Genomic DNA, 14,464 nt, shown 5'->3' on the forward strand with positions numbered 1-14,464 from the left:
CAAGAGGCAAAAAAACTGGAAAAAGAGGAGTTAAATTTTATATTACTGGAAAAGAAAATAATTATCTACATGGAAAATCCAGGAAAACGAGTAAAACACCATTATAATTAGTAAGAAAACTCAATCAAGGACAAGAGCTATAACAAAATTAATACACCAAAATCAATAGCTTATATATATGTTAACAACCAGTTGGAAAAAATAATATATGTTCTCAGAATGCATCACTTTTTCCCAAGCAAGCAATTCTCCCTCCAGATTATCACCTTTTTGCCAGGTGGTTTCCTGTGACTAAAAAGCCCTTTTGCCCCTGTTTTTTTGGGGAGTACCGGATGCTCTTTCAAACTCAATACAATATCACCTTCAGGAGGCCCTTCTTGACCCTAGGGTTCTGAAACCTCTTTTTCTCTGCTCTGGCCCTCATTTAGACTGCACACTCTCATAGCACTTACCACACTATCCTGTGGTAACTGTCTGATTATTGGCTGCCCCTTCCATTTGATTGTGAGCTCCTTGAAAAAAGGGACCTTGCCTTCATTATCAATGTGATAACTGATCATCAGAGCCGGGCACCTGGCCTAGAAAAGATCAGTTGCTCCACCAACATCCACAGTTGATACTATGTTAGGCTTTTGATTCTCTTCATAAGAAATGACCCAAACCTGAAGACAGACTGATGGATAAATGGATAAAGATGGGCAGATGGGCAATACTGCCTGCTAAGTCTAGAGGGGGGGGTTGTTGTTTTATTTTAAAATATTGGTATAAATCACTTCTGGTAGCTTTCCGTGCCTTTTCCAGGACCTTTGATGAGCCCTTTCCTTTGTGAATCTTGAAGTGAAAAGAACATCCGAAAAAGCAGCACAAATGGTTCAGATAAACATCCCAGTGGGTTTTCCACATTACATAAGTTACCAAGTGTGGGGAGAAGGGACCAGGATGTATAGCAGCAGCTCTATGCTACCCCCTGGTGGCAAGATGCTCACTGGCATCCCAGCTCCACCAGGTATCCTGGCTCTTACCGTGGATGCACTGTCTGCCCAAGCTCACTTATGGGTTCCCCAGCAGCGCCAAGCCTAAATAGAAATATTGGTTAACAGTGTGAGTGGCAGGAAACAAAACACAAAACTTCACTTTCTTCTGCCCAGATGACGATCATTGGTTTTGTCAATTGTGTAACTTCCTTTATTTTTTATTCTTTTGATTTTAGCACAGAGCTTACCAGCAGAGATCGGTCAAAAGGCAAATGTCAAAGACCTCCTAGACTCAAAGTACAATCCTAATAGCACAAAATACATATGCCCAGATCATCACTGTTACAACTCTAGAGTTTTTGAGAAAAGTCATTGTACCCACAAACTGTGACATTCACCTCTGCCCTGAACTGGAACCCTCAGAATGTGTCAGGGTTAGTTTGAAAGTGATTGTCCAGAGGTACGATGCGGATGATTTAGTCTGAAGAACAGAGAAAACTGAGCAAGAACAGAGTAACAGTTCACCAGTTTGGAGGATGTTCTATGTCCCCTGAGATTAGATAAGAAATAACCTGCGGTGGCATTGGGGGTCAAGTCTTTCGGTTAAGAATTTCCTAAGAAGTGCCTAAATCTTGTACCTGGATTCTTCTTCTTTAGGGGTCACCAGGAAAAAAAATATTTGGTCAGGAATAAATGCGGTCCTTGCCCAAGGCAAGGGGGATGCATTTGATAGCATTTTGGGGTCCATTCCAGCCCTATAAGTAGAGGTTCATTTAACAGTCTCTGTGAGTAGACAAGATGGGACAATGTGAATAGAAGCAAAAGCCAATTTACTTGTAAGATTTGGACAGAAATGACCTCACCTATGCACAGTGCACACAGCAATCATAGGGACTGAATGCATCTCTGGGATTTCAAGTTCCCTGGTGACAGAAGCAGCCGTTAATGGAAGCTGCTTGCTGAGCTAATGGTCGGGCCCTGAGTGGAAATTCTGAGATCAATAGGCCTTTCTAAATTCAGGAAATCAAGACTGCACCTAAAGCTTAATGGTCTGATAAGAACAGCAAATACATACTGTCCTTTCCTCTCTCCCCTGCCACGCATTTAATTGGTTCACACCCCACTTTTCCTAGAAGTTAATGCTGTCATTACATGCAACCTTTGGCGAGAGGTGAGCAAGGAGAGGTGACAGATCGTGCATAGAAAATCCCATGAAAGATGGGCTTAAGGCAATCAAGCTCCACCTCATTATAAACAGCTACATTTTTAAAGATGCTAGTGGGATCCACTCCTAAGCTGAGTCTCTTCTATGCCAAGCAGAGTCTCCACTTTACTGAGATTGCTAATTGGATCATGTGTTCTCAATTTGGAGTTACAGGTGCTTTGTTTTAAGTAAAAGTTTGAATTACACATTTTTAAAACAAATTTTTTAATCTTTATTTTTGAGAGAGAGAGAAAGTGGGGGAGCAACAGAGAGAGAGAGAGAGAGAGAGAGAGAGAGAGAGAGAGAGAGAGAGAGAATCCAAAGCAGCCTGGCTCCAGGCTCTGAGCTTTTAGCACAGAGCCCAACGCAGGGTTCGAACTCACAATCCTCGAGTTGATGACCTGAGCCGAAGTTGGACACTCAGCCTACTGAGCCACCCAGGAGCCCCTGAATTACACATTTTAAAAATGAGAATTCTTTCCTAGAACAATGCTTATTGAGTGGGGCATTGTAGTGAGTCTCTGAATAAGGATATTCCTTGTATTTGGCTTTTATGAAATGTCAAAGCCCAAGTAAAATATCCAGGGAAATGAAGAAAGCCTGAAGAAAATAAATCTGGAAACAAAATCATGTATCTGAAACATGATCAAACCTTGCCTGTTTAATAGGGGTTCACCTGTTTCCCATACTTTCCAGAGGCCCAGCTGAGACAGAAGTCACAGAAGAAAATACTTCTTTGTGGGGCACCTGGGTGGCTCAGTCAGTGTGTCTGACTTCCTCTCAGGTCATGACCTTATGGTTCGGTTTGTGAGTTCGAGCCCTGTGTTGGGCTCTGTGCTGACAGCTCAGAGCCCGGAACCTGCTTTGGATTCTGTGTCTCCCTATCTGCCCCTCCCCCATTCATGCTCTATCTCTCTCTCAAAAAAAATAAAAATAAATTTTTTTTAAATAAAAAAAAAAGAAAGAAAGAAAGTACTTCTTCGTGAACTATAGAGAACTTCTGGTCAAGTGAGGCTTCTGAGGGACAGCCAAAGTGCCAGTCAGCAAAGGGCTAGACAAAGCTGCTCCTCAGATCAGAAGAATTTTCAGCAAGGGCCGGAACACACGTGGTTGGCTACAAAGTGTGTTTCATGAGAACATCCCCTCTGTACGCTCCTAAAACTGAAACTTACCTCATTCTATTATTTTTTAAAATTATTTATTTAAAGTAATCTCTATACCCAACGTGGGGCTTGAACTCATAACCCTGAGGTCAAGAGTTGCATGCTCTTCCAACTGAGCCAGCTAGGCACCACATCTCACTCTATTATTGTTATTGCTTGTTTTATTTTGTCCACCAATCCCCCTCCCAGCTAGACTGTATGCTCAGCGCAATGGGAATATGTCTGCTTTTCCCTCAAGTGCCTACCAGGGAGCTGGCATTCAATGAGTAAAAGTTAAATTTAAATGGAGCTAAGGTTTGGCTATAGTAAGCAAATCAGGCAAGAAAGAAAAAAAAATTTCAGCAATAAGCATCCATTATTTAAGAATATCTCATAAATATTAAAGTTACTGTCAGAATGAGTGAATAACTGAATCCTGAAGTTGAAATCCTACTGAGGAATCACTAATTTCTTAAAATTTTAAAAGTTTCAGAAAAAAAGTATTGGCTTAAAACTAGACTCCTCTTACTCATCAGTATGATCCATAAAAAAAAAAAAAAAAAGTATTTAATGGTTTGCTTTGGTCCAATTTTAGTGAACCCAAACACTAACTTTGTACTGGAAGAGGAAGAACGACTGAAATCATGTCTGCTTACCCCTATTTACATAATTTCTCACCAGAGGCCCACAGGCAAAGAAAGGGACTGCTTACTCCAGAGCCCTCAGAATATAAGAAACAACCCACGCAGCCAATAAGTCTAGAGTTCCACTTCCACAGCTCTCATCTGAACACACTCAGGAATTTTTTTCTTGCTGAATTCATCATAAATAACCCACTTACCAAATCTACCAATCTACCTCCCCTCGCCTGTCACTTAGGACTCTGTCTTCTCTTAATCTTCCTTCATTAAGTGGGAGCAGAATAACTGAGGAGAATGGAAGATGGTGATGGGCAATGGGGATCTGTTTCTGAAAAGCAGGTATTTTAAAGCTATTTTATTTTTCATTACCATTAATGACTGAAAAAAAAAAAGCAAGATTTAAAGCAGAAAACACACAACAAAAACCAAAAAACAATGAAAAAACAAACATCATCAACAGCAACAAAAAAACCCAAAAAACAAAAACTTGCAACTTAAATTTTTCAGGGGGGAAAAAATGCTTTATAGCATATATGAAAAGACTTAAAGAGAACACTTATTTTGACACACCATTCCTTCAAACAGCTGGGTGTTTTAAAGTTATCTCCCCAATCCCTTTCTACTGCTTTACAAGTACCTCTCTCAAATAATGAGACAAACAGCTCTCTTTTTTGAGTATGTACTTTTTATAAAGGGCATCATATCCACACTGAGTGTCATTCAAGGGGTTTCACCAAAACCAAAAAGAAGTTCAATGATAAAACCGCAGCAGAGGATTGGGGAAAGAATGCAGAAGTTCACAGCCAGAGAACTAACCTGCAAGCTGTTCTTATAAGGTCTTGGGCACTTGAAATCAAACCCACGAGCCCATGTCCAGAGGCTATGAGGGAGCCATGTGGGAGGCTACCTGCAAGAGAGCAGAGCCTATCTCCCCTCGAGGGGTCTAAACTGTAACTCACGTTCCAACTGCTCTGCTGTCAGGGTGCCCTGGATGGCTTCGCAGCCTGGGTTGAATACCGAGTAGGCGCTCTTCTCTCCCTCTTTCCTCTCTTCGGGGCCTCGTGTCCCGACATACATCCAGTAGAACAAGGAGAGGACAAAATAGGCCAGGCCAAATTCCAGTTCCACAAACAATCCCAGCAAGACCAACCAGAGAAGAACCTTCAAGAAAGTGATGTTGATCAGGAAAGACTGGTCCTGTGGTGAAGGCAGAGGAATGGCTTCGTTCCGTGGTGGCTGTGACGTGCTGCTCCCCGGCTGAGCCACTTCCTAGGTCACACAAACAAACAGAAGTAAGAATAAAGGGTAATGGGGCTCAAAGGATAAAAACCAATCTGGAAAGACAGCTCTCATTGCTCTGGGAAGGCCTCCGGCTCATTGATTTCTATTTTCTTGCTCTGCTCCCTAAAACAATCATCTCCAAAGAGCTCACGTGCCCTGTTCTAACTGAATCAAAACTGATCTGCACTTAGTGAGCTGTGACCTGATAAAATCCTTACAGCATTCAGGTGGATTCCCATTCATGGGAGTCATTTCCTCAGATCAGTCTGCTGCTAACAAGAGCTAATTTGTGCCCCATAGAGAAACTCCCCAGTAAGTGATAATGCAGCAGCTACACCTAGTGCTTCACACACAGAGTCAATGCTTATTGACTGGATTAGATGAGCTACAGTTTTGTGAGTGGCATGAGTCTAAAATGAGGACTACATGAAACCAGAAACAAAAATCCCTTTCACTTCTTAAAAACAAATCACCATTATAGCCACAACCTTTCCATCCCAGGACTGTCTTACACACCACCAAGCCCAGGCAGTGTCTCCTAACTGGACTCCTTACCTCCTCCCCGCCTGGACTCTCCAAAACATCCTATGTATAGCTGCTAAATGAACTTCCTAAAACACCCCCCCCCCCCAACCTTCTGTTCACAAACCTTCAACAAATTTTACTGCCTACAGGTTAAAATGTAAACTTCTTGGGCTGGAATGCATGCAAGGCCTTCCATTTATTCAACAGATAGAAATGCCAGTACACAGGCCCCTGGGTTGGGTGCGAATGGGAGATACAGATATTCAGATAGCTTTAGGGAGGCTTGATCTCTAGTCCAGTATTTTCCAAAATTTTTTGGGTATGATCCATAATAAGAAATACATTTTGTACTGTGACCCCACATATATATGTGTGTGTGTGTATGTATATATATATGTATGTATGTATGTATGTATGTATATATGAAAAAGTTTCACAAATCAACAAATACCTTCACCACACATGAAATTCTCACCTTCCATTCCACTTTTTTAAAATTTGTTTTTAACAGAGGACTAGATCCTCTAAACTGATTTCACCACCCACTAACGGGTCACAACGTACAGTCTGTAAAACAATGATCTAAAAAATTAACTGTACGATACAATCCACAATCCACTGCTCTACTCCAGTTCAACAGGATTTACTACCCAAAGACACTGCCCCCCCCCCCCCCCTCCTTGTATCCTGCTCTGCTTCCTCTCCATTCTCAGCTCTGTGCCTTCCTTCCAGGCCAGCATGACTGGTGAACTGTGTATGCTTGACCTCTGCAGCTATCAAGGAGGGATTCCCCCTCTGCCTCCCAGAGCACTTACTGCCTCTTTGTCTCATTGAGCACCAAACTATATGCTCATTAAGTGTTGTGTTTTTAAGCTTATGTATTTATTTTGAGAGAGTGCAAGTGGGGGAGTGGCAGAGAGAGAGAGAGAGAGAGAGAGAGAGAGAGAGAGAGAGAGAATGAATCCCAAGCAGGCCCCACACTGCCAGCAGAGCTCAATGCAGGGCTCGAATTCATGAACCGTGAGCTTGTGACCTAAGCCGAAGTCAGACACTTAACCGACTGAGCCACCCAGCCACCCCAAGTGTTTTTCTTTTAATACAGTTCACATGTGTCCTTAGATTGCTACCAGGAGGCCAATGGACTACCATTTATCTTTTAGTGTCTCCAGAGCCAAAGAGAGCACCCCACACATAGGTTCTCAATACAAAGCATAACTTTTAGTTCATTTCTTCAATTATATCCCCATTCCTCCCATGATAATTTAAAACGGGACCACAAATATTATCTGGTCTTGATAAAAAATATAGGTCATCTGATTTACATTACATTCTGTTTTGTTGCAACCTTCTTTTCTAGTGTTAAGGTTGTAATTATTACCTTTTCTGTTAGACTGGAAAAGTCCTTAACATGCCATCAGCAACACACCCTCTCCTGACACACACACGTTTGTTAAGTAAATAAATGTCCCTTTCAGATTTGACCAGTATGCACAATAGAGAAATCACTGAAAGTCTCAGCAGGGAACTAATATAATCTGATTTATATTTAAGACTACTCTGGCTGACAGGTAGAGAATGGGCTACAAGGCTAGAAGCAGGGAAATTGTGAGTAGCTCACGCAGGAGGCTCAGTGAGAGAGAAGGGCCAGGCATAACTAGGGTGGTGACACAGAAGTCAGAGAGAAATGACTGACTGAAGAATGCAGAATACATTTTGAATGTGTACAACTTGAAATTTACTGTAAACTGAATTTATCATTGAAGGAGTATAAAAAGAATAATGCTTATGGCCACGATTTCTGGCACACCTTTGAGACACCCCATCTCCCATAATCAGGAGATAAGCACTGTTAATCCCAATGTACTGATAGGGAAACACTGAGATGTTAAGTAACTCCCCTAGAGTCACACAGCTAGTGATAGAGAGGAGACTGGTGTAGGATCCCAGCACAGCCTCCCTCCAAAGCTCTTTGTACTTAATTAGGGGCCTTTATGAGGAATGGTAAAGGGAAGGGTTAGAGAGCTAGGAGATGGGGGAATGGGTCAAACCAACTGGCAAAGGGAACAAACAAGAGGAGAGATATAGAAATTCCTCTACCTCCTTTGGCATTTGCTTTAGGACCAACGTGGCTTCTGCTATAAAAGCTGTGTATGGAAGTGTTTGTGGTCGTCACCGCACATAGAGGCATAGTTTAGGGCAAATACTTCCATTTCTCAAATACCAAGCTGCTTACCACCTCAGGGCCTTTGCACCTATGGTTCCTTTTGAGAGGAATGCCCCCTTCCCCTCACATGACCTGGATGGTTCCCTCCTCTCCTACAAATCTCAGCAAAAATGTGACCACATGTGCCCTTGTCCTTGTCCTGGGTTTCTCGAAGAGTGGCTTCTTATGAAATGCCATTTCCTCAGGGAGGTCCTCCCTGCCTACCCAATTTAAAGTAGCACTCTGGGGGTGCCTGGGTGGCGCAGTCGGTTAAGCGTCCGACTTCAGCCAGGTCACGATCTCGCGGTCCGTGAGTTCGAGCCCCGCGTCAGGCTCTGGGCTGATGGCTCGGAGCCTGGAGCCTGTTTCCGATTCTGTGTCTCCCTCTCTCTCTGCCCCTCCCCCGTTCATGCTCTGTCTCTCTCTGTCCCAAAAAAAATAAATAAAAAAAAAAAACAACGTTGAAAAAAAAAATAAAGTAGCACTCTGCACCTCTCACCCCCAGTTCACTATCATAGCATCCGGTTCTTCCCCCCTTTCATAGCATTCATCATTCAGCTTTGTTTATCATCTGCTGCCCCAAATGCAAGTTCTGTGAGAACAGGGCTTCATCTGCCTTTATCCCACTGTTTCCCAGATTCGGGACAGTAGCTGGAACAGACTGGGCACAGGATATAATTTTGCTGAATAAATGAATGAATGATGGCAAGGAAAGGGAAGAAATTAGAAGGTGATTCCTGGGTTTGAGGGAGTGATGCAAAGGCTGTGTTTAGCCAGGTGACTCCAAAGGAGAGCATTTGAGCAGTGGGTCAGTCCAAGCCAAGGCTGGAGGGGCAGAGTCACAGGATGAGAGAAGATACCTTGGGGCTAGAAGGTGCTGGGGACTGCTGCAGGGTATGCCTGGGCAGGGAGACAGGGGGCTTCTGTGGGGTTGAAAAAAGTCACAAGCATTTTGGTCCCAATGTGGAACAAGCTTGTCACAGAAAGAAATGTTTGATCTTGGGGACTGCTTTCTTCAAGATGAATTCGAGAGTGGAGGAAGGAGGATATGGATGCTTCCTTATCAATGACAACCAAGAAGCAATTACAAATAGAAGGCTAGAGAAATTTCTGACAGCCACTGTGTGTCTCCAAAATGATTAAGAGAGATGGATTGTAAATTGGGAGAAAGAAAAAAACAATTTAATGAGAATTTTCACACCAGAGCAAACCCATGAATGATAACTGAGCCAATGAAAATAAGCTTAAGACAGAGTCCCTTATGAAAAACAGAGTAATTAATAAGAACAACTGGAGATCCAGCATTTCCTGTCATCCTTTTGTCGGGACATCAGCTTTTAGGTTTTTAATAATGGAAACTTTCTCCAAGTTCAGCTTCTCTGGGTCCAATTCAATGATCTCATACTCCTTTGGAAATGAGACACACAGGCAAAAACTCATTGTGTGGGCTAGACATTGTTTTTTAACTGTGGAGAGGAAAAAGGGTAAGGGAAGTAGATTCTAAAATCTTAACCAATTGTGCTCAGTGAGTTCTAATCAACAATGAAGTTATCCTGAGATAAACCGCATGCAAGGAAATAGATTGTCTGAACCCTGCTGCACTCTCTTTCTGCAAGTCTGATGGAACCCTGCGTGGTATGGAGAATAGTATCTAATCAAAACTGAGTAACCATAAGTTCTCCTTGGTTTAAAAAAATTGCCTAAAACCAGATGTTGTGCAATAATAAATGAACTAAGAGAAATAATTTTAAGAGGAGTAAGATACATTTCTGCTCCAATACATTTTCATTTTCAAAAGGAATTTTTTGGCTCCTATTACACTTTTGAGATAGGAAGGCTTTGTCACAGACTGTCTCAAGGCACCTATTTTCCCTCCATGTTGTGTCCTGTATTCCAACATAGGTAATCTAATCTCACACACAGGGCACCTTGCCACTCTACTCCTGAGTGGAAACGAAATGAAAATACAAGATGTGAAATGAAAATACCAAGTTCATCTGAACATTAAGAGAATACTAAAGAATCAAAGGGTGGAAAGGCTATCATACTAATCTAAATAATGCTTTCACCTGAAAATTCACCAGAGAACTTGAGTAAGTTTCCCTAGTTAATAGAGGTGCACAAGCATCTGCGGCCTCTGGCAGTTACACAAACCACACTTTTGCACGTTTGTATTCAAATGCTATTTCTAAAGCACAGGCTTTCTGGGCTACTGGCTGCATGTGTCCCAGGTGCGAAATGAAAGGAAGCCTTCATTACTGCCACTTTTTAGCAGTATCCAATTAGACCTTTACCCTCCATTAGCGGAGGGCTGCAAATGAAAGCGGTGGTGGAGAAGTTCCCGGAGGCTACAGGGCATCACAATAACTCAACTCGCTGTGAGTAACTCAAGGGCAGAGGTGTTTTCTTCCAGGACCCTAGACCATCGCTTCCCGACCGGAATCAGGATCTGCGTGGGTCGCGGGCTGGAAAGAAAATGTCAAAGCGAAGGATCAGTGCAGACACGTGTGGCCCGAGATGCCAGGCTCCGGCCCTCAACAGTCGGGAGGCGCCGGCAGCCCCGCCCCGCCAGCGAAGGTGGGAACCAGAGGAGGGGACTGGACTCCCGCTCCTTCGCGTGGTGGGCGGGGACGGCTCCTCGGTGGGGGCGTGGCCTGAAGGCCGCCACGCGGTGGGCGGGCAGTGGGTGTGGCCTCAGCCGGATTTTACTGGGTGGACACGACAGCGTCCCTGAAGCTAGGTCCCGGGGGGCGAGGCCTTCCTCTCACCTGAGCGAGGCTGGGCTGGGCCCGGATATTCGCGGGCCTCGGTTTCCACACCAGGAACCGTTTTAGCCAGCCTGGAGCTGCCTTTGGAGTCGCAGCTGCTTCCGCCTTCTTCCCTGAGGTTTGTGCACTCCGGCTCGAAGTGTTGGGTTCGGCCGCCAGCCCGGCCCGTTTCCTGGCCTCTCGGAACTCGGCTAACCGCTGTTCCATGGCGCGCGCCTCGCTCCCCGCGCGCCCTGGAGCGCGCACCCGCCGGCCGGGCTCCTGCCCTCCGCTTTGCCCGGCGCCTGGCCGCAGTGCGCCTGCGTAGCGGCGGCTCTGTGCCGCGCGTGCGTGCTGGGGGCCAGGGACTCCGCGAGTACCAGTGTTTGTGACGTTCGTTGGGCTGAATGTACAGCTAATAATGCCCTCTAAACGCTAGTGGACGGACTGTCAACCTCTGAGGGCAAATGGCTAAGCATCCAAAGCATAGGGGCGCCTAGCTGGCCTAGTCGGAAGAGCATGCGACTCTTGATCTCAGGGTTAGAGTTCAAGACCCACCTTGAGTTAGAGATTACTTAAATAAAAACTTAAAAAAAAATTTTTTTAAAGCATAAAGACTGTTCCATTGGCCCCCTCTCTTCCGCGGGCTCTTCCGAGGAAAGTTCTCCAAGTGCTCCATCTCACTTCGGGGATCTAAGGGAACATCCCTTTAGCAGTTAGGCGCTAGTATTGCAGGCCAGTTTCAAAAGGTGGTCCCAGGGCATTAGAGAAGGCCCATCATATCTGGGAGTTCTGGTGCCAAAAGGAACACAGTATAGTCTCCCCTTTTCCTTTTGATACGCAGATCTTAGCACTTGGAGGTGACTCACCTCTCGCATAGCAGACAGGCAGGCCATACAGATCATTGTCACTGCTTTTACCACAATGCAAACTACCTCTCGATGTGTCTAGATAGGTCAGAGACTTAAGAAAAAAACACTTTTATCAGTGTGCAACTTAAAATACACAAATCTTAAGTGTGGGGCTCAATAGGTTTGTAATTATGAATACACCTCTGTAAGTATTGTACTATCTAGAAAAAGAACGTTTCTAGTACACTGAGGAGCCCCTTATCCCCTCTCCCAATCACTATTCACCCAAAAGACTCAGGTGTCTGTTAGATTTTTAAAGCTCTAAGCATCTAGCGAAGTGCCACTCACATAATTGAGACTCAAGTATTTCTTGGATCTTGCTGAGTTTTTGAGTCAAGAAACTAGATGAAGTAGAATGGAGTCTCATTGATTTAACAAATATTTATCAAGACCGTGCTGTATGTCAGGTGTTGTGTCTGGCACTAGAGATGCTGGGATGAATGAAATACATCCGTTTTATTAGCACTTACTTACATTCTAAATAGACAAATGCGTAACTACATATTTATATTTAATGTAATGTCAGATACTGACTAGTGCTATGAAGAAAAATAAAGTAAGGAATAGAGATGGTGGGACTATTTACAGCTGATGACCAGGGAAGACTTCTCTGAGGAATTGCCATTCCCACAGAGACCTAAGTGAAATGAGTGAGGCATGCAGGTATCTGGAAAAGAATGTTTCAGTGATAGGAAACAGCAAGTGCGAAGGTTCTGAGACCTTAAGTGTACGCTTGACTTGCTCATAGAACATCAGAGAGGCCAGTGTAACCAGTGCAGAGGGAAGAAAATAGTAGAAAATAAATACTCACAGATATCCAGATGTGAGGCCCTATAGGCCAACGTGAATACTTTGTATTGCATTCTGAGTGTGATGGTAGTGACTGGAAGATTTTGAATAGGAGACGACATGACATGACATTTTTAAAGGAGTACACAGACTGCTTCAGATGGGGTCCTGGAAGAGTGCAAGGGTAGAAGAAGGAAAACCAGTTAGGAGCACAGTAGGACAAGAGAGACTGGCTGTTTGGGCTACAGTAGTGGTAATGGGGGTGGTCAGATTCTGAATATATTTTGAAGAGCTGAGCCACATAATGTGTGGATTGATTGGATGTGGAATGTGCAAAAAAGGAATCAAGCATGATAGATTTCTGCCATTCTCTCTCCCTCCTGACCACATACCCTGAGCAACCAAGGGAATGGTGCTGGGACCCTCTACTGAAATGAGGGGAGACTAGGAAGGGAGGAGTATGGGATGAACATGGAGAGCTTTGTTTTTGATGTGCCAAGATGCTTGTTTGAGATGCTTGTTGGATATCCAATGTAGGCAATTGGATGGTGAAAATGAGTTCAGGGAAAAGTCAGGACTGGAGAAACATATTGGGAATCATCCACATGTATGATATTTAAAGCCATAAAACTAGAAGAGATCAAATAGAAGGTGAATGTGGATGAGGAAAGATATTGGAGGACTGAGCCCTGAATAGAGATGGTTTGTAAGACAGAAAAGAATGGGGTCATTATAACACAATGACCTTTGATAGAGAAACCACAGAGAAAATTTCTTGCCCATCTTGGTGTCTGGAGTAGGTCTGCTTCTCTCGAGAGACTGGAGGTTCTTTTATTGATTGTGTTTCCCACTTGATAATCACTCTGAGACCTTAGAGCTATATTTATGGTCTACTTCTAGTGGGTATTTACACTTAAGGCATGTAATTTGTGGGCTCTTGTAATCAGGGTCCCTGGCAGGAAAAATAACACTTCCAAACAGATTAAGTAGGGAGAGTTTCATGAAGGAGTTATTACAAAGGTGTGACATGATTAAGGGAGCCAGTTGGGGATGGTTCACAGGAAGTGTTACCAGCCTCTGGGCTTCAAGCAACAAGAGGACACAGTGGTCATCAGACCCCTTGAGACCTGTACTATAGGAAAAGCCCAAGAAAGGGGAGCCCTTCAAGGAGGACAGACCAGGTAGGGAAGGAGGGAAAAAGGATCAGAGGGAGCAAATGGAGACTATCCAGCCAAGTACTAATGCCATTCCAGGCCCATCTTGCTTTGGTAACCTGATTTTCCCTTTGCCTTGTCTTCTGATTTATTATACGTTGATTTTGTCTCAGAACTTTGTAAACCTCTTTAAATCCTTTTCTGGAAAAGGTCGATAGAATGAAAAGTTACGGTGAAAGAGATGAAGAACAATTCCTGCTGCATTAATAACTTATATTTTCTTTTTGGATAAGATTATAAAGGAAGTCAATAAGAAAGGTCCCAAAGTGTGCTTAATGTGTGAATTTAATTTTTATTATAAAATAGTTTGTACATAATAAATTTAGTGTATATGTATGTGTACACACACACACACACACACACACACACACACACCTGGGGCCAATTGGTATATTTATACATATATATCATATTTGTACATTAAAAGGAATAAAATATTCACATGCCCTGTGATATATTAAGTCTTTGGCCTCAATACTTCATTTTTTGCATCTGTGCCATAAAAGGCAGAGTATACTTTCCCATTCCTTGACTTTGAACTCAGCCACACAGGTTGCTTTGGCCAATAGAATAATGGCAACATTATGCAAGCAGAGGCTTGAAGCATCTTTGTCTTATTGAATGCACCCTCTTAATACTCTGTACTGCCATGAGTTGAACTTGTAACGGCTAGCCAGCTGGTCTAAGAATAATGAGAGTCAGGTGGATATATAGTCACCCAGCTGACATACAGACCTGCAGTTTAAAGCTGAGGTGCCCAGCTGAGCCCAACCTCAAATAGCTGACCCTAGCTTACCCCAAGAGGTATAAAAAAATAAATGCTTATTTTATGT

The 14,464-nt window shown here is 43.5% G+C and overlaps 1 protein-coding gene across 1 annotated transcript; it reads right to left on the minus strand.

The window, feature by feature from the left end:
• Window positions 1–4,626: 4,626 nt before the first annotated feature.
• Window positions 4,627–11,072, minus strand: SAYSD1 (SAYSVFN motif domain containing 1). The gene is made up of 2 exons (XM_060615402.2): window positions 10,739–11,072; window positions 4,627–5,230 (listed from the first exon to the last, which is right to left on the minus strand). Exons 1-2 carry the CDS (start codon window positions 10,943–10,945, stop codon window positions 4,886–4,888), a joined length of 552 nt encoding a protein of 183 aa, XP_060471385.1. The 5' UTR covers window positions 10,946–11,072; the 3' UTR covers window positions 4,627–4,885.
• Window positions 11,073–14,464: the final 3,392 nt, after the last annotated feature.

The sequence above is a fragment of the Panthera onca genome, chromosome B2 (assembly GCF_046562875.1).
Source record: "Panthera onca isolate mPanOnc1 chromosome B2, mPanOnc1 haplotype 2, whole genome shotgun sequence".
In the NCBI taxonomy this organism is placed as follows: domain Eukaryota; kingdom Metazoa; phylum Chordata; class Mammalia; order Carnivora; family Felidae; genus Panthera; species Panthera onca.

Coding starts and splice junctions, on each gene's coding strand:
- SAYSD1 (XM_060615402.2), bottom strand. CDS start 10,945: ATGGAACAGCGGTTAGCCGAGTTCCGAGAGGCCAGGAAACGGGCCGGG. Junction 5,231..10,738: donor CCCAGCCCAGCCTCGCTCAG/GTGAGAGGAAGG, acceptor TGTGTGACCTAG/GAAGTGGCTCAGCCGGGGAG.